Source organism: Polyodon spathula, chromosome 15 (genome assembly GCF_017654505.1).
Source record: "Polyodon spathula isolate WHYD16114869_AA chromosome 15, ASM1765450v1, whole genome shotgun sequence".
Taxonomy (NCBI): Eukaryota; Metazoa; Chordata; class Actinopteri; order Acipenseriformes; family Polyodontidae; genus Polyodon; species Polyodon spathula.
Window position 1 is genome coordinate 13,960,120 of NC_054548.1, and position 23,893 is coordinate 13,984,012.

At 43.0% G+C, this 23,893-nt stretch overlaps 1 protein-coding gene across 4 annotated transcripts in view; it reads left to right on the plus strand.

Moving 5' to 3' along the window:
* LOC121327675 (BCL-6 corepressor-like) overlaps window positions 1-23,893 on the plus strand; it is a 50,059-nt gene that overhangs the window by 16,635 nt on the left and 9,531 nt on the right. For 2 of the 4 annotated variants that reach the window (XM_041271816.1, XM_041271817.1), the window contains exons 2-10: window positions 1,246-1,376; window positions 4,613-4,691; window positions 5,197-8,181; window positions 9,551-9,607; window positions 10,003-10,165; window positions 12,699-12,962; window positions 14,829-15,173; window positions 18,384-18,718; window positions 19,264-19,521. In XM_041271816.1, coding sequence (XP_041127750.1) covers window positions 1,291-1,376; window positions 4,613-4,691; window positions 5,197-8,181; window positions 9,551-9,607; window positions 10,003-10,165; window positions 12,699-12,962; window positions 14,829-15,173; window positions 18,384-18,718; window positions 19,264-19,521 — 4,572 coding nt within the window. In that variant the 5' untranslated portion in view covers window positions 1,246-1,290. The remainder of the gene's footprint in view (window positions 1-1,245; window positions 1,377-4,612; window positions 4,692-5,196; window positions 8,182-9,550; window positions 9,608-10,002; window positions 10,166-12,698; window positions 12,963-14,828; window positions 15,174-18,383; window positions 18,719-19,263; window positions 19,522-23,893) is intronic. The other 2 variants (XM_041271818.1, XM_041271819.1) reach the window with 2 other exon arrangements.

Genomic DNA, 23,893 nt, shown 5'->3' on the forward strand with positions numbered 1-23,893 from the left:
GTGCATAAAAGTAATGTATTGTAATGCTTTGCAAATGGTTGTAGACTGTACACATTCAAATAAGCTAATGCACAGGGGAAACAGTTGTACCTAATTTCATCTCTAATGCCAGACAACTTGAGTTTCCATTTTAGCATGTATTTCAATACAGTCAATTGTTTAGCAACCCTGTTTATTGTAGGACGGTTTTAAATGTAAATCGTCTCTCAATTAAGGTTATTTTGTACTGTTAATTCGTTAATTTCACGATTCATAATTTGTATGCCTGTTGATTATACAATGCGAAATTGAATCTCATATATCCTGCGAATAAACAAAGAATCAAATACACTCTAACCCGGGGAGTGCATTCAATCTAACCTTGGGATTGCTTTAATAACCAAGCCTGCTTGTCGAGAAAATGATTAATGAACTGTTTGCTCAACCGGCTGGCGAGGAAGCTGGCTTTGGGTGTCTGCGTATCTGATTTGGTTAGCAAAGACGCCGGATGGGTGACAGAAAGATCCGATTTCGCTGTCCGATTTGCCCAGTCGACAGTTTCTGTCACCTGAACGACCCAGCGGCTCATATTTCGGAGCCCGTTAATCATTCAGGAGCTCTCATACATATTAGATACACAGTGCGAGGAAGCTCGGGTCATTTTAACCACAAACGTGACAACGGAAAAACGTGCTCGCACAGTGACCGTCGGTTCCGTTTAACAGATGCAGTTGAAACCTTAATTGTAGAGGATAACTGGTTTAACTGGTTTACACGTTCAGAACAAAAAACAAACATTGTAGAGGCCTGTACTGCTGCTTTTAAATCTGTTTTTTTTTTTCCATTATTAGATTTACTGGTAGCAGTCAAGCTTTTACAGGTCATTTTGGAAGTTGAAATGATCCAAATAATGAATGAATCACTCTTGTCTCTTTTTTTTCTGGCTGCCAGATTAAACTCGCTAATTGAAATGCAATGTGCTTAACTTTCTCTCCCCCACATCAGTCCTTGTATCGTTTTCATCTGGAATGGAAGGAGCTTAATTTCCCTCGCGTGCCGAGAAGGGACATCTCCTGTGAACTAAAAGCATTTCATGTGTTGCTTTTATGATAGGGTATCTCCCTTGCATTTAAGCGTGAATACAGCATAATATATTTAGCCCGTGCACGAACGCAGTGTCAACGATAAATCAAAAGGTTTCAAGAGCTCAGGCAACGGCGCCGATTCTAAATGGATTCTTTTGATTATTTTTTTTTTTTTTTTTAGGAGCGAGCCTCGGAATAGAAAGGCGCCGCAGCGCGAGGGGACGTCATGCTCTCTGCAACACCCTTGTATGGAACAGTTCACAGCTGGATGAACAATGAGAGAGTACGCATGTGTGGAATTAACGAGGAGAGGTGAGTCTGGTTCATTTTTGCATCACCGGGTGGACCGGCGCTACCATGTTGTTCATCTGAGCTTGTGTTCAAAACTGGAGGTGGGGGTGTAACGGTATGGAGTGGGACTAACAAATCACGTACTTGTGAATTGCGTCACGTGTCTGTTCACTGACCAGTCTCACCACATTAGGAGAGGGTGTGTTTATTCTAAATGTTGCACAGGTGAAAAGGAGGACGCCTAACTAGGACCCAGTACCTTAAAAAGAGAATAGAAGTGTTTAGTATTTACACAGTCATACAAATCCGAGAATATTGTTTAACAAAATTTCGGGAACTTTTGAAGTAAACACGTAATGTTTTCCCCTTGGGACCTGTTTATTTTCCTGTTGGAAAACCAGGGACATTCTATAGAAATCGCTTACAAATATATATCGTATAAGAGGCTAAACTGATTACAATGCTGATGAGTTATATAGCTGTTGAAAGTTAACATTTCCACGTTAAGGTTGGATTACCAAGAAAGATTTTTTTTTTTTTTTTTTTTTTTTTTTTATCTGTGTGAAACTTGCTTTTACAACTGATCCATAGACCTCTTATAAAACATACAGAAACGATATTCAGTTCTGTTACCTGATATTTGCCGATATTAATATGAATATTTAGCAATTCCTAAAATTCTAAATGAGGTAATAGCAAAATGCTGGCCAATCGATAGAGATCTGGGTCTAGAGGATTAATCCAGCTGTTGGTAGATGCCACCTTTCTGTTTGACCCAATATGACAGTCGCACTAGCCTGGGTGATCCTTTTCATTAGTTCCAGTTTAAAGCTGAGCGACAGCTTGGAGATTTAGCAGAGAAGGGGTTCAATCAGATTGTAATTTTTTTTAAGCTGGAGTATTTAAGCTTTGCTGGATCTGGAGACATAACAAAGATGGGACCGCTTCCAAATGCATGAGATTAATGAACCGGAGGCCACTGATACAGCTGCATGCCTAGTTTGAATGCTGCCAGCAGCAACAGCCTTGCTTCTGACCAGCCCTGATTCTTTCCCACCAGGACTGAATATCTTTCTTTTAAATCCAGCAATAGCAACCAATCAAGTAATGGCCTCAGTTGGTTAGAAATCTTTCTGAATTCCCCAGTTTGTCTCAGAATGTAGAGGCAAACTGTGATGGGGGCCTATAAAGTTGAAAGCTTTCTGAATCTGGGCTTTACTGTGTTTCACTCCGGGAGCCAATTCTGTCTGCCTGCACTGAAGGAAACTCCTGGATTCACAAAGCAGATGACTGTACTCTGTTCGCATGTCTAAGCACAGAACAGCAGGATGCAGGGTTAGCTGCAGCCGCTGCCTCTCCTTGCTTGCTCCTCTGAGGGTCAAGAGCATGTTCCATTGGCTTAACCTCCTCACCTATGGAATGATCCATTTCTAATCCTATCGTCCTGTGTTTGCGATCGAATTTCTGATTCTGCACGTGTGCGTTTTTAAAACCACGACCACAGCTTAATTCATAACGTCATTCAGCTGTATAGAATTCAGTGCAGGCGGTATTGAGGATATTTTTTTCCCTCGCTTGGTTCTGGAAAAGCTCTATGGAACTTTGTGGTTTATGTAGGGAAAACAATCCTCTTTGCTGTCAGAGGTTAACTTCTTTTCAGGCTTACCCCACTGTAACAAGTGTTGCAGCAGTTCTGTCTATTGACTTCAGGGATGATAAATGCTTGACATAAAATGCACTGTCTGAAGATCATGTTATGTCAGTGATAAAGTTGGCTGTCATTTTTGAGCTTCTGTCTCTGCATCGAAATGAAGGCGTGAACCCACAACAATAGCATTTGCACTGCTGTGCAAGCCAACAAAAGGTTAGCGGAAAAGGGATTAACCATTGCAGGCTGTCTTAAGTCCATGTTGCATGGTACAAATCCAAAGTTTAAACAGTTAGTTTGTCTGCCAGGCTGGCCAGAATTTAGTATTTAAAGAGAACCAGAACTTAATGATGAAAATGAGCATGTCATCTTTTAAACAAAAAAGAAAACATCTAAATATGCTGCATATAGTTGAAAGTCCAGTTGTCTTTTAACAGAGGTTCCTTAATGCTGAAGAGGAACCTGAAACAATACCTGCAGATAATCTCCCCCCTTGCTGGCTCACTGAATACAGTTGATCAATGGTAGCATGGAGTGCTGTTAAGTCTCAGGAATGTGGCTTGATGATTCTTCCTCCATGAAAACAAGATGACCCCTGTAGGATGGGGAATAAACTGCAACAAACCTCTGTTTCACCTCTGCAAGAGGTCCATGGAGGTTCAGAAGCAGACTGTAGGGGTGGCTTCGGTCCCCAGAAATGGGGGTCAGGGAGGATTAAGCCAGGGGGCTTCCAGCCAATCTTTCAGGAGTGGTGTCTGTTGAAGAAGCTAGGTCTGCATTATTGGAATCCAGGGATATAAGCACAATAATAATAATAATAATAATAATAATAATAATAAAGCATGGTATAGAAACTGAACAGTGGCTTCTATTGTGTTATCTCCCAGCTGTGGGCTGAAAGAAAGAGCTAGGTGATTGCATCTGGCTCTCGTGTGAACTGATGAAAATTTCCTTCTGGTAGATGACAGCCATTTTAGCCCTGGGATTATGAGATCTGCCACCGAGGTATTCCTTATCAGCACATTCATTCTGTGATAACAAGTCCCAGTGCATTGCACTGGAGACACAGATGTGATGTTCCCACCCTAGAATTCAGTCACCAGTCAGGCTAGATCTAGTGATCTTTTTATGTAGCAGCCTAGAAGCAATAGCATGCGCATGCACTGATTTCCAGAAATGCATTGATTCGATACTTTAACCTAAGTGATTGATACCTGATGGAGCTGAATTCCTTTTGTTTGCTAAGCAGCTGATGATGACCTCTGAAGAGCATGCTCACAAAGGCTTCTAATTTACAGAACCTATACATTAATGTGCTAAACCGTAATTCTTTAGTTTTTTTTTTTGTAAGAACCACGGAACGTGTGTCAGCCATGTAAGAAACAATTAGTGACTCTTAAAAGAATTGTCGTAATCCTGCAAAATACACATAGTTTTGCACCAGCATACACAGGCAACACTAAGCTATGCTAAAATGAAGAATTCAATTCAGTGTACCGGACGATGCCAACTAATAAATGCAATAAACTTGCAAATCTAATTGTCCCACGTTTGTATGAATGTTTATGTGGCTACACAGTAGTAACATGTTTTTTTTTCACTTTAACAGGAAAGTCCCGGTAGCTGATGGAGAATCCCAGAAAAGCAGGTTGGAACTGAGGGAAGCGAATCACCTTGCACCCAATATGGTAAGAACACTTCTGAAATGAATTCTGTGCTCTTCTCTGCAAAGTCGTTGCAGGTGTCTCTAAATACCTTGAAGTATTTACAGGGTAGGGCAGATATCTAGGCGCTCTGTTGCATACATTCCCTTATTTAGTGACAAAGGGATTCCAGTTCTCTGGAGCAGCGTGCTGGTTTTAACTACTCTTTGTGGCTGGTCTCAGTTTATGTCTTGACTGCATTTATTGTAGATGTGTATGTTTCTGAGCCGGAATGCCCAGTGTTGCCCAAGGCACAAGCTGAACTGTTTTTTTCTTAAAACATTTAGTATTTATTGTTTCCATTTGTTTTTCCCCTGTAACTATTTTGAACCCCGTAACCTAAATGTTAATTTAACTTGCCCTTATGTTTCTTTGTAGTGCAGTAAGATTGCACAAAAAAATAAACTGATAGGTGCACACATTTTTTAATACTGGATCCATTCAAACAAGATGTCTCCTGAGTTTTTTAACATGCTCCTCCTATCTCCAGGTGGACGCCAGTGCAGCACGGAGGAACACGCTGGCAGCCCTCAGCATGGACCGGAGCAGCCTGATGGGTGTTCATGGGGGGATGATTTACCCAGGGATCCGGGCACTCTCCACTGGCACTGACAAGAGTAGGGAGGGCATGCCCTTGGGTTACATTAGTGACCGCGTGCCAGAGTTGCGCTACAAACCCATGGCAGCTGTGTCTCCAGAGTCGCCACTAGAAAATGGGAAGCATTCTAATGGTTATGGCGGCCTCTACAAGACCTCTCCTCCAGGACTGCACAAGCCAGTGATGGTCCCTGGTGGGGGAGAGACTCTGGGGTTAGACCGTCGATCGATTGTTGAAAAACACACTGAACTGGGCCTGAACGGCAGCAGCTACTTTCGACTCCCCTGGGTCAGCCCTTACCTTGAGGCTGGAGTATACCCCTTCCTGGACCCTGCAAACAAATATGCACTTAGCATGTATAAGGCCTCCTTTCTTTCCCAGCATTCCCCCTACCTGCCACAGCACTTGGCCTACTCACCCCTGTGTGGTGGCGGGGCTGGTGCAGGAAGTGAACGCTTTCTCTACCTTCCTCCTTACGCCCCGACACACATGCCTTCTTCATTAGCGTCCCCCATGAGGATCCCTACAGCCGCCACTGCCACCACTGCCCCCACCCTTTCCCCCCTTCTCCACTGTCAGGAGAAGGGCCTGGCTGGGATCAGTTCCAGGATGCACCATGAACCGTCTGCTTTTGGGCCCCACCACCAGCAGTCACAACAGCTCCACCACCACCAGCAGCAGCATCAAGCACAGCAGCTGCAGTCACACAGTGACAGGCAGCACAGTAGCAAGCAAAGCCGAACGCCCTTGGGAAAAGGGACTAGCGGCGGCAGTCTTGCAGTCGACTCCCCACTCCTTCTACTGCAGTCGCCCCAGACAACCTCTCGCCTCCATCCACCTACCACCCAACCCCTCACCCTCAGGGAGAACCCCTCGGACTTTCATAAGCCTCTCCCCAGGATGCCAGCAACCCCCTGCCCATCAGTGTCCCTTCCTTTCTCCTGGCCCCCCAGCATGGCCCCTGAGAACCCTTCTCCAGCCCGACCTACCAGCCATAAGCCCAAATCCCGGGATGCAGCAACAGCTGAATCCCGAAACAGCGAGCGCCAGGACAGGAAAACAAGCCGGTCCCCCTCGACAGCGGAAAAGCAAAAGCAGCAGAAGCACCAGCAGAAGCAGCAGCAGACCCCCACCAAAGGTCCAGCAGACAAGCCCTTGGATCTGTCTGCCAAAGTCGTGGACTTTGGAAATGCCCCAGATGGATACTCCCCCAAGGAAGATGGCATTGCTAGAGTGGGCCACTCACCAACTGGCCGTTATGGACTGCTTCTCCAGGACACCGTGTCCCCATCCTCTTCTGCTGTGAGTGTCTCCTCCACTGCTCCTGAGAGACCTGAAATGATCAGCACTTTACGCTCCTCCTGGGTAGTTCCTGGCCCAGGCCCCCCACCCTCTTCGCAAAGCAAGAGCCCAGCTGTGCTAAAAAACAAGACCCTGGAACGTGTTCTGCCCCAGCAACGCAGTTCCTCCTGCCCCAGGATTGGGGAGTCAAACAGCTGCCCTGCCACTAATCCGGTCCCTGGCTTGGTGCCGAGTTTGAGTCGACCGGCTTCTGCCAGTCCCTCACCCAATGCCAATGGCGAGTGGCCCAAGGCAAATGCTGATCACTCTGAAAAAATTGCCCCAGGCAACCATGCTGGCAATCAGCCATCCTCTGTCAAACATAACAAAGCATACAAAAGAGGTGAGAGCCAGGATTTGGGCTATAAGCAGCAAAAACAGCAGCAGCATCTGGAGAATGGGCACACACCTAGCCACCTGTTTCTACCACAGAACGAAGCCTTTCTCCCTCCTGCTTTGGCCTATGCCAACAGATATCTGCCCTACCCTGTCCAAGAGGGATTGTCCCTTGCTCATTTACCTTTACCAGGGAAAGGGCCAGTCTACCCACCTACAATGATGATGGGCAGTGGCAGCCTCTATCCGGCACGCCTGCCCCCAAAGCACAGCCTCCCTTATGGACTGCCCACCAGCCGGGGAGAATTTCTGACTTACCAGGACTCCCAGGAGATGATTCACCCCTTGATGTCGTCCCCCCTTGTATCGCTGGAGGCTAAAGCCAGTGAGAGGCCTGAATGGCGGTCGAGGTTGCAGGATCGGCAGATTGAGGAGTCTGCTCACAAAAGCTGTCCCGCGACCGAAAGGATTGACCCAAGCTCCAGGCCAGGCAAGGAGACCCTGATTGAGCAGGCAAGCCAGAGTACAAAGGAGCACAGGAAACTAGTGACGGACAAAGCAAGAATTGTTTGCATTGACTTGATCCAGGACGACTCAGATCCGGGAACCAAACTGGCCAAACAAAGCAGTCCCAACAGCAAGAAAGGAGATGCCACTAAGTTAGGTGGATTTGAGGGTAAAGGACAGCAGCTGAAGGAGCTTCTCTCTAGTGTGGATGCAGCTCTTAAACCGCCAGAGCCAGAAAGGCACCCAAGGATCTGCAGCCCGGCCAAGCAGGAGGAGCAGGGTTGTGCCACCCCAAGCTTCTGCAGAGAACAGCACCTATCTCCACACCAGGGTCAAGGCCAGGACAGCCCAGTCGGACCCAGTCCCCTCCCTGACTTTTCAGAGCAGCAGACATTCTGCTGTGCTAGGACATCTGGGACAAGGGGGGTAGAAGATACAGCCTCCATCGCTGAAAGGCTGGGTTTCCATCAGCACCTCTTCCAACACCAGCACCATGGCTTTGACAAGAAAAGCCTCGATGGGGACACACATGATGATGAGGACGATGACCACAACTCTGCCGGATCTAGGAAGTCCAACCTGGCCAAGCGGATTGCCAACTCGGCTGGTTACGTGGGCGATCGCTTCAAGTGTGTCACCACGGAGCTGTACGCTGACACCAGCAAGCTGAGTCGAGAGCAGCGAGCACTGCAGGTGAGCACCCCACGCTGGGCTCAGGGAGAGGTGGGGTCTGGTACTGCGGGGGGTCATTTCAATACTGGGTATATTTGAATGAAGGATTTGTATTGCACAGCTCTGTCTCTTACAAGCTGTTTACTTGGTAACACAATGCACTGTGTCTTACTGAAGTGTACTGAGACAAAACAGCAGTAAAGCCCATTGCAGATTTCTTGGTATTAATAAATATTATCTATCTATCTATATCTATCTATCTATCTATCTATCTATCTATCTATCTATCTATCTATCTATCTATATATATATATAATATATATATATATATATATATATATAATATATATATATATATATATATATATATACGTATGATATGGTATTACCATGGAGACTACCTCTGACCTTAGCTAGCCAGGTAGCATGATTTCAAATTTATCCTCTGCACCAGGCAAGGCATCTAAACTACATAAGCTGTGTTGTAAACAGCTTTATTTGCTGCGGGTCCTAGAATCTGTAGGTTCAGTGGGAAGGGTTAGCAGAACACTGTCTCTCTCCCCATGCTGCTTAGCAGTGTGGAAGCTCAGCTCCAGCAGCAGCCTGCTGCGTTCCTATGGGCTTATACTGCTGGAGGCAACCGTCAACTTGCAGGCGAACTGTGGGGATGAGCTGTTCCCTGGTTCCCTGGGGAGACAGCTTGTTGCCCTCTAGCTAAGTACTGCATAGTCTTTTACAAACCCTCTGAACTGGCTGTGTCTGGTCTGACAACATCCCCCCTCCCCCCATTGCTTAAACTTCCAAATGTGGCCTGAATCAAAAATTGGTGTTAAATAATAAGACTGCTACTAATGGTATATTTAAAACACATAATGCTCTGTGTGTGTGTGTGTGTGTGTGTGTGTGTGTATACAAATGTTTTATGTACAGAGGATTGTCACAAATCTATAGACACCCCACTGTATTTACTTTGCTGCAAGTCTCTGTATAATATGTGTAAACATGTTTGGTTTGAAGCAGGTTTGACATTTGAAACTACTGTCATGTACAAGATGTGTTGTGATTGTACCCTGCAGTTTCTGGATGATTTTAAAGTTGTTGCATTTTCATACTGTCTTTGATCAAGCAGCAGTTGTGCATTTCAATTGTGAACAAAGTTACGAGTATTTAAATTGATTGAAAGCGTATTGAAAGCATAATCCTGCATTGGACCATATTTTAGGCTAGATGGACATACATACTTAATTGTGTGTGTTTTTGCAACAACTGTTCATGGGTGTTACATGTTCTGTGTGTTTAATAGGGGGTAAGATCTGCACTGTTGTATGTTAAAGATTTGTCGTTTTAAAATGATTGAAAGATCTATTGAGTACCCATTTTAATTGCTTAGATGGAACGATTATCACAAGAGGACAGTAATTTAAGTCAACCTGCTGCTAACTGTGAGGTCAGTTCTTTAAATTTCTTATTACAAATTTAAATCTTTAAAAATTCTAAAAGTTTAACATAGCTGTGCAGAAGGTTACAGCGTGTTGTCACAGGGAATTAGGGCGATGATGATGCACCAGGGAGGCTGCAAGCATTTTCCTTTTAAGAAATGTAAAGAGTTTGTATGTAAAAGTGAAACAGTATTAAAAACAATACGGACAATATGGAATTAAGTGTTTTGAGGTTTTGAAGGTATACAACTATTGTGATATTTTTGTTTTGATGTTGAGAAGATTATAAGAAAAAATAAATGTTAGATGGAAAAGCTTAACAAGAATGAAAGATAAGAGAAAGGCGCTTGCATGGATGCTCGAGGTTAGTTTTTTTTCATGGCTGTGTTATATATGCTTGTAGCGTGCAATGATGCGTTTCTCCGAGCTGGAACTGAAGGAAAAGGAGGGCAGCGCAACAGTGAGAGACCCTGCAGACAGCCAGCCCAGCGAGACGCCTTGGGAGAGCGGAGGGGGGACTGCAAACATCGGCAAGGCAGGCCAGGGGAAGGAGGCCTGTGGGGAAGGTAATTCATTCCTAAGTGTGGGGACTGATAGAGGATGTCCCAGCTAGAATGGAGTCCCCGATATAGATTTAAAAATAAAACTGCTCATTTTCCCAGCTATACTATGGGGGGTGGGGTTTACAGTCTTTAATTTCCTTCCTTAGATTTCTGTGTTTTAATTCTAGCATGAACCCCTGTTAAAAAATGGCAGACAATTTGCATATTTCCCATCATACTGCAGCCTCAGAAAGTCAGTTATCTCGATTGCATGTCTGATGCATAAAAGGTTTCTATACTTTCTTGTTCATGGTCTGAATTATCATTTGAAAAAAATATAAATAAATTGCGATACACAGTCAGCCATTAACTCATTTGAAAAGGGCTTTCTGAAGTTTCATTTTGATCAATTCAAGCTTTTTCAAATTTTGGAACAAACAAAACAAGGAAAGGAACTAGATCAGAAAGCGCAAGACTTTCAATTTCTCGCATTTGAGGGCAAATCACACAGAAAATGAATCCTATCCCTTTTTTTTATTGTTTCACGACTGTTGTAGGGTCGCCTCTTTTTTTTATAATTCAAATGTGACATTTGTTTGTTAACGTTCCTCAGACCATTCTACAGAAACACATATCCAAATTCAAAGACCTTAAACTGAAGTTGCGAAGTTTCAAAAGAAACTGCAAAGCCAAGTGCCTTGTGTCTCAGCAGAATTTGCCCCCTAAACCTGAGGAGGAGAAAAAAAAAAAAAAGTTTGATGACTATTCCAAAGTAGAAATGACCCCATGCTACCCAGTTAGTCTTCCTGCATGTCTGGCAATCAAAGGACATTTTAAGTGAATGGTGAAGTGGCTTGGTTGCTATGGGGAAGTGGCCAGTGTTGTCATGGTGATCCATCTGAGCAGGTTTTCTATAGCACAAACATAGTGATAAATTCTGGAATTCATGAGTCATATGATTGTTGCTCACAGATTAAGTGATTTTTTTCAGACCACTAACATCTGTGCAGGGTCTCTTGCTTGTTGTGCTGCAAACAAACAAAGTTTACCAGGTTAGGACATTTCTGTTGTAGGAGTTCTGTGTACCCTAATATACTAGTAGCTAAGTTAATTTCATAATTTTTTCATAAGTTTCATATATATATATATATATTTTTATATAGCCTTTCAGACCACCATCACAAAGCGCTTTACAGAGGTGGGCTGTCAACTGTGCATTATATGATTTAACATCTAGGTTAAAGCACAGCAAGGTTAAGTGACTTGCTCAGGGTCACACATTGAGTGAGTCAGTCAGTGGCAGAGGTGGGATTTGAACCTGGTTACCAGCCCTGGACTTTAACCACTGGACCACACTACCTCCTAATTAATTTCACAGCTATCATGAAAGCTGTTCGCCCTGTCTCTGATTTTAATATTAGGATCTATACTGATGAGAAAACAAATAAAAATAAATAAATAAACAAAGTAATTCAAGATGCACAAGAGAACTTAAGTCACAAAAAACTGCTTGTGTATTCCACATAGCGACTGTCAGAGTTCATCAGATTCTGCCCTACATTAGACTGTGCTGCATGCTAAATTTTAGTGCATTTCAGCAGGACCAATAAGGACAAGCAATGACCCTGGAGTGTCAATCTGAAGGCAGATTGACTAACTCCCCAGTCTTTCGGGTGAGCAATAAACCTTTAAAGCATTCATGCTTGTCACAGTTTTCTGTCTAGAACCAAGCCAATGCAATAAAGCATCAAGCTTTTACCTTGACCATAAATGCATTAAGGATTTGCAATAGGTGGTAGCTGATGTTTACTAAGCAATTTGCAACCTTTGTGTTAAACATTGCCTTTTGCTTCGTGGCCTTCAGTGTGGAGTGCTGTAAAGGGACGATTCTTGATGCGGAAGGGGCTTGTGGAGGTATCAGTAACCTAATCTGTAATCGTAATCCATGTTTTCTCACAGATAGATTGTTGTAACACCCTGCTCGCAGGTGTCTCTAAAAACACACTTCGCAAATTATAATATGTTCAGAACTCAGCAGTTAGAATCTTGATTAGGTCACATGTAAGTGATCGCATCACTTCTGTTTAAATTCTTGCACTGGTTGCCTGTCAGGTTTCGAGATGATTTTTAAAATTCTTCTTGTTACCTTGAAGGCTGTGCATAGTTTGGCTTCTACTTATCTGATCTTTTATGTGTTTACACTCTCTCACACAACCTTTGATCAACTGATTCTGGACTGTTATGTGTTCCTCATGCTCGTCTATGCTCCATGGGTGACAGGGCCTTTTGCTGTTGTGTCCCAAAACTCAGGAACACCGTTCCTAAAGAAATCAGGGACTCAGCCTCTTTAAGTGCTATTAATTTAGCTTAAAGACTTCCTTTTTTAGAAAGGCATTTTTGTGAATGGTTTTTATCTTATGTGCTTCTTTGTTGTTGTGATTTGTGTTTGTCTTGTAAAGCGCTTTGAGATGATTGCTTTTAAAGGCGCTATATAAAATAAAGTTTATTATTATAAAGGCAAAGGAGTTAACGATGTGCCTTTCTCCCAATGGCCCAGGTGGATTAGCTGTCCCTGAGATCCACAGAGGTGTTGGCTTCCTAAGCTGTGCTCCGGAAAATGAACGGCTGGTTGAGGGGGAGGGTTTGCAGCTGGAAGAAAAACAACAAAGCCAGCCGAGGGAGGATGTTGGCCTCTGTGCTCGCCCGGCACTGCCCAGGAAACGTGAACACAGCAAGGAAAGGCCTCAGGATGAGGGGAGGTGCTGTGACAGTGCCTCTGAGGAGCTGGGAGAGGACAGCAAAAGAAAGAGGATTCTGAGGGGTAAGAGGCAAACGAGCGCATCGGTACTAGCTTTGTTTGTCACGGCAGCCTATATTGCAAATACTGAGCTGTTGAGTTCATCTACTTAGATAACACCGTGTAACAATTTTTTTTTTTTTGTTCCTGGGTAGTAAGTGTTATTTCCTAATTGCTTATACCTCAAAAGTACAGAAAATGGCTATTATTCCCCACAAACTTTGCTTTTGTGACCAGGACAGTGATATTTCAAAATATCACTATTTCCAATGGAAAAACGGGCAAATGTGTGTCTTTTCGTTCACATAAAGTAAAAAAAAAACAACATATGAATCCAAATTAACATGTATTTATACTAAAGTAATACAAAAATGACTACAAAAGATTTATAAGTGAGTAGTTTTTCGAGATTTACGATTATACTGTAAATACAGTATAATCGTAAATCTCGAAAAACTACTCACTTCTAAATCTTTTGTAGTCATTATTGTATTACTTTAGTATAAATACATGTTAATTTGGATTCATGTGTTGTTTTTTTCGGACTTTATGTGAACGAAAAGACACACATTTGCCCGTTTTCCCATTGGAAATAGTGATATTTTGAAATATCACTGTCCTGGTCACAAAAGCAAAGTTTGTGGGGAATAATAGCCATTTTCTATACTTTTGAGGCATAAGCAATTAGGAAATAACACTTACTACCCAGGAACAAAAATTGTGTTACATAGTGTAATCAAAGTCAGAACACTGATAGATCTTAATACTGCAGCCCTGAAATGTAGAAACTTGATTTATTTGCCTACCTTACATCACTGAATCAAATTATATACCAATGTTTAGAAGTTTGCATTACTGAATAGAATAGTTTCATGAGGTTAAGGGCCCCGTCCTTGCATCCAGTAGAAGGCCCCTCCAGTATGCAGACCACTCATTGTTCTCTGTCTCTTCCAGCACATTCTTGCACATATTTCATGTTGTTGTGTGTAATAAATAAAGACAAGCCAAGTGAGTGAGCCGGCAGAAGTGAATCCCTTGTCTGTTGCAAACGTCATGGTGATGCTGTCCCCCTTACACACACACACACACACACACACACACACACACACACACACACACATATATATATATAGTTTATTGGGTTAGCTGTTAACCGTTGTGGAGTAAAGACACAAAACTTGATTAATTGGCTTCACACAGTTTAATCATTTTGAATCTCTGTCAATCAAACTACAAGCACGCGTTACATGTTTTATTATTGTGCGTACCATCATATTGGTTTAAAATTTATGCAATTAAATACTGGGAGTCTGTATAAATGTTTTTCTCTAAAAAGAAATTCAACAAAATCCATTACGTGCTTCAAATAAATAACCGGTAGGTTTAGCGCACTTGGATGAATGCTTGCTGAATTTTTTCTATAGGAGTAGCAGCATTATGTCGCAGATTTTTTGCTGCAGCTGTTAGATCTTAAGAACTGTTTCGTGCCAGTGAATTTTCCTGAACAGAGTTAGTTGGAGTAGTTTGCTTGTAGTTGGCTCCAACGCCTTCAGACCTACAAAGGTACCGTTGGTTAGAAGCCGTTAAACCTAATTCCGCCGAGTTAATTTGCCATTTAGATTACTGGAGACTCTACCCTATAGAAAAGTCTGCTGACTTTTTTTTAAGTAATGTAAAAAAAGGAATGCTTCTGTCTCCGCTTAAGCTCAGTGTTGGGAGTTGTTTTCAATGCAGTGATATGCGCTTCAGACTGTGGAAGGATATGCTTCGCCGCAATTTGCAGTAAAAAGACAGCGAGATAGAAATCATGCGCTGCAGTGTATGTATCGTGAACCTGTCTGAGCTGTGAGGTAATTCCTTTTTTTAATATATATATATATATATGTAAAGACGACTGGACGGAGAAGGACTTTCCCAACCCATCCGCTGAGCACGTCTTGGAAGAGTCTTGTTGCAATGAAGTGAAGAACCTTAAAGTGTGCATTGAGCTGACAGGACTGCACCCCTGCAAGCAGCGCCACCTCCAGCACCTCCGGGAGCTCTGGGAGCAGCAGCTTTCACCCGAGAGGCCGACCCCGCCCCTGGCACCGTCACCTCTCGTTGCACACAGCAGGAAGACTGACTCTGCAGAGCCCTGCCAGCCAGAGGCCACAGCAAACGAAAGGAAAAGTTCAGAGGGCAAGGGCAATAGAAGCCGGTCGGAAGAGCGTCTCTGTAGGAGTGACACAGAGAAAGGTACGTCGGCTAGGCATCAACTAATGAGGACACACATTATCTGAAATCTTTGACCACTTTACTGGCATGCCGACTATGTAATCGGTGGAGATAAATAAACTAACATTAGAAACAAAAGTTCAATGCGCACACCAGAACAAGAAGTGTCTGCATATTTAGATTTAAGGAAGTGGGGTGACCAATCCTTTTCCTTTTTTAATTTTATTTTTGCAAAACCCAGAGAGACCTGTCACCCAGTGCTTAATTTGTGCCAGTTATGAAAGTTAAAAATCTCACACATTTTTGCTCAAATGAGTTTTCTTAAAATTCTCAACACGGTTCTTGCGTCCGCGTTAAGATACAGTCCGCTGCCAAGTTCGTACTTGAATACTTTACGATTTTAGCTGAGTGTCTTTAACGACACTGGCAGCACAAGGACTGTGTTGTTTTTTTATTCACAAATATGCTTACTCGATTTGAAAAACGTATTGCTGTACTTTGATTAAATGAGTACACAACAAAATATGAAAGCTGAACGTTAATTTCAACAACGAACAACACGTTTTAATGAAAACAGTATTGTAGCCTACTTCAATATGAACATTACCACTGGCCCGGTTTAAGTGAATTAAAAACAAGCCGGGCTAGTGGTAATATTTATATTAAAACTGCTGAAAGTACAACATCTGTCTGTCCACCAATTCGCAAGCGGACTGTGTGTGGGAGTCTGAAAATCACTCGAGAGTGAGGAAGACGTGCGACAGAAGTACTGGGTTTGAAAGTGAAATTTGCCGGACTGGCATTAGATCAACGTCAGCTGTTGCTGTTGAATTCTACGATGTCTCCGTTAAAAGTAATAAATGGTTGGAAGCGGCAAAATCAAACAGCAAGTATAAATTCAAAAAATAGACTCAAAGGATATTATGTAGGCTACAACGTTCTCCATCGGTTCACATTCAAGTTCGTTTGTGCTGTTGAAAACAAAACAAAACAATCTTAATAAATGTTGCTGAGAACACGACCAATGTAAGAAATGTAAAATCCTGTCTACCGGTATCTGTATGTCACCACTTGTTTATCTATACATGTGTATATATAATTGGCATAAGTAAATATTGTTTATTAACATACATATATCAGACATGATGTAGCCCTGTGAGGGGTGGGGCAGTTGCGTTGTCGGTGGCAAAGGTGGCAACCCTGCTAATGTATGCGGGTTTATTTATCTATTTATTGTCCTGCGGTTGCCTTGAATTAATTTTTCTGCACGTACTAATACTTTATATATGAATGATGTAGAATACGTGGTTGTAAACATCTAACACTAGTACATACAATACTCTTTAAAATAAACGTGCATGATTTTGAATGTGCGGTTCTTAAGAACGGTGCTTGCGATGCTAAACAGGGTAAGGAGGACGAGGTGTTGTAAACAAGCTGTCTTGTGCTTTGGACACGTGAGGCGCCTTTTGATTTCGTTACTGACCAGAACCAAATCCCATTCCGTTTTTCATTAACTATTCCATCAATGGGATATTTCAAACAACACACCACTATATACAAATCCCTGGTGCCTGCTGGAGGTTTTTTTAAGATTGCCTCTAGATATTACATAGTAACATGCCCCTCCTGGCCTCAACATGCAGGGGCTAATTTAAACTAGCCGGTGAAGTAGTAAACTGCCTTGTGATCTCTGAGCACATTATTCTACAGACAGTCACTAAAACCTCTCCTATAAGCCATTTCCCTATTTATTAATTTGTTGCGTGCTGAGCGGTAATGAGCCACCACATACACAGGGGAGTAATTATTATTCAATTTAATCACATTTTCATAAAACATCACCAGTAGAGTACTCTAGAGATCGGGGTGGGATTCCTTTTCTGTTTGTGACATGAAGAGTTAATGTTTTGAATCTATACAGATGCAGCATGCTTGTATCAGCGTGGAGCTGTGTGGTTTCTTACAAACTTGTGGGTGCGTGCAAAGCAGGGGCCACAACACTTCACTATCTAGTCCCCTGACTCTGAACAGGGATCCTGGGTGTGTGTGATATAATGTGGAAGGTTTACTGGTTGTGACAATCCACAGACTGGGGAGGGAGGGAGGGAGGGGGGGGGGGCATTAGACAGCACTCGCTGTGAGCCGTACCATGGAGTGGAATGCATTTGCTATCCAAGGAGAAATATTTCAGTCTTGACGCAAAGACCAAGAGTGCTGAGCATGCAGGCCGTCTAAAATACAACTGAAAAAGAAAAGTAAAGAAATGACTATGGCGTACAGCTCTGTTTGCAGCGAGCCCTATCAAACTAAACTGTGTGAGTGTGTGTGTGGTTCACCCGGTCATGAGAGTGGCTGTATTTCTTTTCCTCTGGCAGCACATTTCCTTCAAGCGCAACTGAATTAATTATTTACGGAATACTGAGGCTAACTTACAATTGCATTTTAAAGCATTCATATTGAGGGGTGAGTGCAGGGGGTCAGAATTAGCATAACAAAACACTGTTAACCCTTTCCTGGCCTTCTGGACCGTCAAAACAACTGCAGTCATTTTAATTGGTTTCCTAGAGGGGGTGTGCTGCATTTATTATTGCATTTATTATCACATTTATTATCGTATTGTGGAATCGGAGACACTGAGTTAAAGGGTATCGGTAGAGAGCAGGTCTAAAAGGAGCTGATTTCCAGGTTGGTTGCTTATCATAATGAGTATGAATGTGTATGTATGTGAAAAACATCAGTAAGTCTACTAAGGTCATCACTGTCGCATGTGCCCATAAGAGGCCTATGCACTGTGCACCTGTGTTTATTGCAATTTTCACATTTTACTTTTACTTACCAACGGTTTGAGAGGTTAAAATAAAAACAAAGAAAATGCTCTCCCGAGCAAGGCCTCTACATTAAAAGATTTACTGTTCTCTAGTCAAGCAGCCACACGCTATATTCAAAGAGCCACGACAGACCTTAAAAGAAGCTCTCGCTTTGTACTGTAGGTTTTCATGTTGAAGTGACATTTTCAGGTGTTTGTGATCTACGTCTGATTGCTACTCTCCCGTGTGTATTGAGCTTTCCCTGGTGTTTTTACACGGTACACTGAAAACCTCCTTTGCAAGCGGAGGTCAGTCTTGCTCATTCTGTTGTCACTCAGGAAAGCAAAGCATTTGCACTTTAGTGTTGACACAGCCAGCACCTGTTCCTAAAGATTTTTTTTATTTTTTTTTTGTGTTAAAGGTTTACCCACTCTTCCTGCCTCCCCACCGTGCAAAGGGGCTTGCCCTGAATCAGGCTCGAACACAGAAGCTGTGCTCAGGAAAAAGACCCCCCAGTCTGGGTCCCGGCTCTCTGACAAGCGACAGAGGTTGAAGGAGCACCGCAAGACCAGTGGCTTGTGCAAGTCCCCCGCAACAGGGAAGGAGTGTGACACACCCAGGCTGCAAAGTGACGTGGACTTTGAGAAACCCAAAGGGAAGCGGCAGTGCAAAACCAAACACATCAGCCTGAGGGGGCGCAGGAGGACATCTGTGACCGGAGACGAGAGCACCGACGCCGAGCACGGGGAAGAAAAGGTGAGCAACTGCTGGATTCTGAGGAGATTTGTGGAACTGTTTCATGCTCCTCTGCAGCATACAGGAACAACAGTTATGTGTCTTCGATAAGAGATTTGTTGCTATGACCAAGTATAAAGCATCACTGTTTTTTTTTTCCCCCCTGTATTTTGTTTAGTTTTTTTTAACATTATAGAAGGAATCCGCAACACGTATGTCTCCTACACCATATCAAACAGTTACTGTATTGGAAGTGCTATTAAAACTACAGATTACAGACGCACACAATCACATCCGTTGCTGCAGAACACTAACCACTCCGCATAGTGCAGTGTTGTCTGTACCTTTCTGCAATGCGCTGTGAAATACAAAATTGCTGCCTCATGATAAAACTTTATAGATCTAGATGACTGCCCTCGCCCCCCTTTTTTTAATCTTTTCTCTTTACAACCGCTTTTATAGCTTGTTTTTCATTATCCTTCAAACCCCTTCTTATTTCCCACGTAACTGTAGGAAAACAGTCTTATTGTCACCTGTGTTACACAAACTGCCTTTTGCATTGACAGGTCAGTGTAAAGAGATCCTCCAGAAAACGGACAGCCTCTAATTCGGATTATGACTCTTCAGCGGCCAAGCCTTGCGCCCCCAAGGCCTCCCTCATCCTCCCACAGACCCCGAGCACCCACCCTTCACCTCTGCCTGTTGGGAACCCCCCTCAGGAGACCCCCACCAGCCGGCCCATGCCACCTGAAGCACGAAGGCTGATTGTCAATAAGAATGCCGGCGAGACGCTGCTACAAAGGGCTGCCCGTCTGGGTTACGAGGTAAGCTGCTTTTCTTTTTCCCTCCCCTCGCCGCCCCTGCCGCTCAAATCCGCTCTTCTTGCTTTTGTGACTCAGATTGTTGTTGGTGACACCCACTTCTTCCTTCATTGGAGTCCCACTGCCATACGCTCTGCCTCCTCACATTTCATTAATGAACTGCATGTCAGAGTCCCCCGACAGGCACCAAGCAAAAGCTTAGCACAAGCTCTGGAAAATATCACTTCTCCACTGTGTGTGTGTGTGTATGTGTGTGACTCCTTCAGAATTTCAGCCACAACAATACAACGCTTTCAATCTGAAAAACCTTGCATGGATTTAACTTCAAATTAGTCAGCTAGCAACATACAAAAATGTACATGTGTTTTTTACATTATGCTTTTAACTAGCCAGTATTTTATACAGACTAATTATTCCTCCTTCTTGAGAAATCTTAGCTATCATGGCTATTTGCAATGTGTTTTACTTGAGTCCAGGTTTGAAATGAAAAGTGTAGCTTAAGTGAATGATGCAGAACCCTGTTTTAAATGTTATTTTGGAACCGTGTCTGGGCGCATTCTCCCCACCCTTGCTGGAGACAGCTGCTGGGGAGGGAGACAGGAGCAGAGCAGCTGGAGGTTCCTTGGCAGCTGCTGCCTGTCTGTTAGTGTGCCGCCCTGCTCATGTGTCTGTGCTGTGGACTGGGATGGGCGGTCTTCACCATCGCGCACTGTAAAGCATAGCTGCTTGAATCAACCTCCCCCTCCCCCTCCACACTCCCCAGGGGGCTTGCAACCCTCTCCATCCCTGAGAAAATAACCCCCCCCCCCCATTGCAACTGCCTTAGTTCATTAATCCACTTTACCTCCTGCGACAGAAAGGGCTTCTAAATTAACCCTTGAAAAGAAAGGCTCTCCAGGTTCTATCTGCCCCCCCCCCTTTTGTCTGTTAGGCTTCTTCACAGAGAAATGAAATATTACAATGTGAAAGCCATTCACAGGCTGTACTGTAGTTTTTCTGCTCTTTGGTGTGAAATTGCTCTTTGCCATTAAAACGCAATCAGTTTTCCAACAAGTGCACTCCTCCATCCAGGGTTTAATTAATCCTCCTGGTGATGGCGCTTTGTGTGGAAGGTGTTAAATAGGTGCTCTTTTAGACCATTACATGGGTGTCTCTCGAGACCCGCCTTTTTTCCTTTCTCTTTTTTTTTTTTTTTTAGTCTTTCACTGCTTTTAATTGGCACTAATACTGTAGGCTTTTTATATTGAGTTCTGCTTATGCCCAGGTCTGGCTCATTTTTTTCTGTGTCAAAAGCAGAAAAACTAAATGTAATCATGAATAATTGAGCATAGATGTTTGAGCACACATTGAGATGGTTTTAAAATGATTTTTGGTTAGTGACTATTCTGGATTTTTTACTTTTTTTGTTTTGCTTTTCTTGTGTTCCTTTGTGCTTTTAGTTCCATATTTCATTGGTTTTTGGTGTATTTTTTATATTGCTTAGTTTGGGAAATTATAGTGTATGAAACTTGTATATTGCAAGTTCTAGTCTTTTTTGCTCCATCAGTAGATTATTGTTTCTTAATTTTCTATGCACAAAAAAGAAATTGAAATGAATAGCATTATTACTAAGACAATCTGTTATTCATGTGTATCTCTTTGGCAGTTCAGAAGCATGCAAAACGAGTTTCAGAGTTCTCTGCCCAGTTTGTGGTGAATGGAATTGGCTGCAGTAGAAAGTTCTATTACAACTAGCACTAATTGACAACCTTACTGACTGAGAGGGTCAGGACTGAAAGATCTGTTGGCTGAAGTGAGCTGTTCCTTTGAGGGCTTGGGATCCAAGATTCTAACAACCTTTTATTGAAAAATAAATTGCAAATGATTGCCGCCTGCTAGGCTGTGTTAGATGCAAATAGGATTGCCCAGACTGGACCGGAATACTGAGGCTATTTTGGCAAAACCCCACGAGATGAGAACACCAGCCTGAACTCCCAGGGATTTGTGTCTGTCAATCCACTTGTCACCAAGTGGTGTGTTTTTTTGGGGGTTTTTGCACATCTTAGTGGGGTAGAAGGAGGAGGTCTTCCAGATAACTTGCATTGTATTGCTGCTTTATCCCAGTTGTAGGGTAAAATGGTTTAAAAGAGATGGATAAGTTGACTCTTGATTGTTATGTGGACGGAAAGGAGTTAATGTAGGGTTTGGGTCAAGTCTGTGTTTAGTCCTCTTGCAGATGCCATGTTAATTCAGGCTTGTGATGTGTGTTGCTGCATGTATTTGCTGTGTGCAGTATCAGTCTCTCTTTTGCACTCCCTATTTATCTCTCTCTCTCTCAGTCTCTCTCCCCCTCACTCACTCATCCTCGCTGTGGTTTTTGATGCATGCTGGCACTGTGTTTTAAAATGTTAATGAGGCAAGTCGCAAATTGAGACTTCATGGTTTGCGTCTGGTCTTGGAGTTACCTGCTGTGGTTACTGGCAGCCTTGTTAATAACGAAGAGGCTCAGAGCTGCCAAACCAAGAAAAGCCCTGTGAGCATGCCTGTATCGCCAGCGACTGACAGGCACGCAGAAAAACACCACAGGGACATACACAGCAGCACAGGGCTGACACAGGGTTCAGATTCCCTTGCATGACGCCTGGTAGCCCCCACCGCTCCAGATAGGGCAGGCTTTGGTAGTGTTTCATGGGAATTGCACAACTTCCCAGCCAGAACCCCCTGCAGGCTCTAAAGTCAAGTCAAGCAAAAGCAGAAGCCCGGTGTTACGAGGGAAAGCCGTTTTATAGAAACTGCACGTTTTTGTTGTTGCATGGCAGCTTCGATAGACCAATAATGCATTTGAAGGAAATATTTTGTAGGCAAGCGTTTAGTCTTTAAGTTTTACATAATATGCACCATAGTATTTGGATTTAGTGTCTTTGTGTTCATTTTTTCGTAGCTAGTAATATTAACTGAAGGTGGAAAAATTAATTATTCTTGGTTTTATAAGTCTACTTCTCTTGTTTGTATTTTTTTATTAGAAGGAAGACGGTTTCCTTGGAGTATATAATATTTGTATCGCTAGTGCTAGTTACTATTTGGCATTTGTATCAATCTGCATTTCTAGCTAGACTTTATGTGCCAGTAAGGGTTCAATCTTTTATCTAAACAGATGTTCCTTTCTCCATTGAAACTGTGCACAGGCAAGTACATGAGAGAAAGTGACCGTGGAAATGTCTTTTTAGTCAGGGAACTGTTAGTAACAATGCAATATATAGTACTTTTTTTTTTTTTCCCTGAGCTGTTAGTCACACAGACACTTCTCATTTCCTGCTTCACCATGTAAATTCTGGCTGGTAAAAGCCGCGGTCTGGGGAAATATTCCTGAGGTAAACCTCAGCCGCTGTAACTCTGAGACTCCTCTCCTGCTGAAATCAGTAAGAAGCCGGAACATGAAGCTTTCTTTCGCTGATTTATTAGGGTGAATAAATAAATCATTAAAAAAAAAAAGATTTATTACAAATTCTGTGTGGTACGATGAGGCATACAGATCCCTGTCCGATTCTCTCCAGACCCCCCCCCCCCCCTAGCAGTGAATGCCTGCTGTAAACTCGATCCTTGTAGTCATGTGACCTGGGTTATTTTCAAGCCTCAGACAGACAGCTCATTAGCTTTTGCTGTGATCCACGTTAGTCTGGTTAGTGCAGGCCTGGTAACGGAGCAGCTTCATGCTGTATCCTAGATACCATTCCCCGAGTCGATGAAATCAAGAAGCACCCAACTAAATGCTGCAAATGCGCTGGATGAGAGGAGATACGTCTGTTACACTAGGACACTGTTGGGGAAGGAGTGTGTGTGTGTGTGTGTGTGTGTGTGTGTGTGTGTGTGTGGTGGGGGGGGGGGGGGGTCTTTGTCAGCTGAGATTGTGTTTACTAGCTAACAACTGGCAATCCACTAAGGGATGTAACTTCAAATGTGGTGAGGCTGCACTGTGAAAGGAGGGTCTTTCTACAGTGCTTTCAATGGCAGTTATGGGTTGATTGTTAATAATAATAATAATAATAATAATAATAATAATAATAGTGTAATTTCCACTCCAAATATATCCCATATTATGTAAAATGTTAGATTTGTCCTGTATTATGCACCAGATTTTTAGACACTTCTGTCCAGTTTTATATTTGGTGTCTGTTATCTGCAGTTGGTGTCGTAGTTTGTGTGTGTAATGTAGATTTGAATCCTAAAATACGATACGTTTGCCAGTCACAAAGGCAGCATAGCCAGCTCCCAGTACATTACTCTTCAAAAGCAGTGCTAGGCAATGACACAGTGCTGAAGTCTAATGATTAATTTTAGAAGAAAATGGTACATTCTCTTTAGTATAGTTTTATTCAAGTGGCAGCGAAAGCAACTG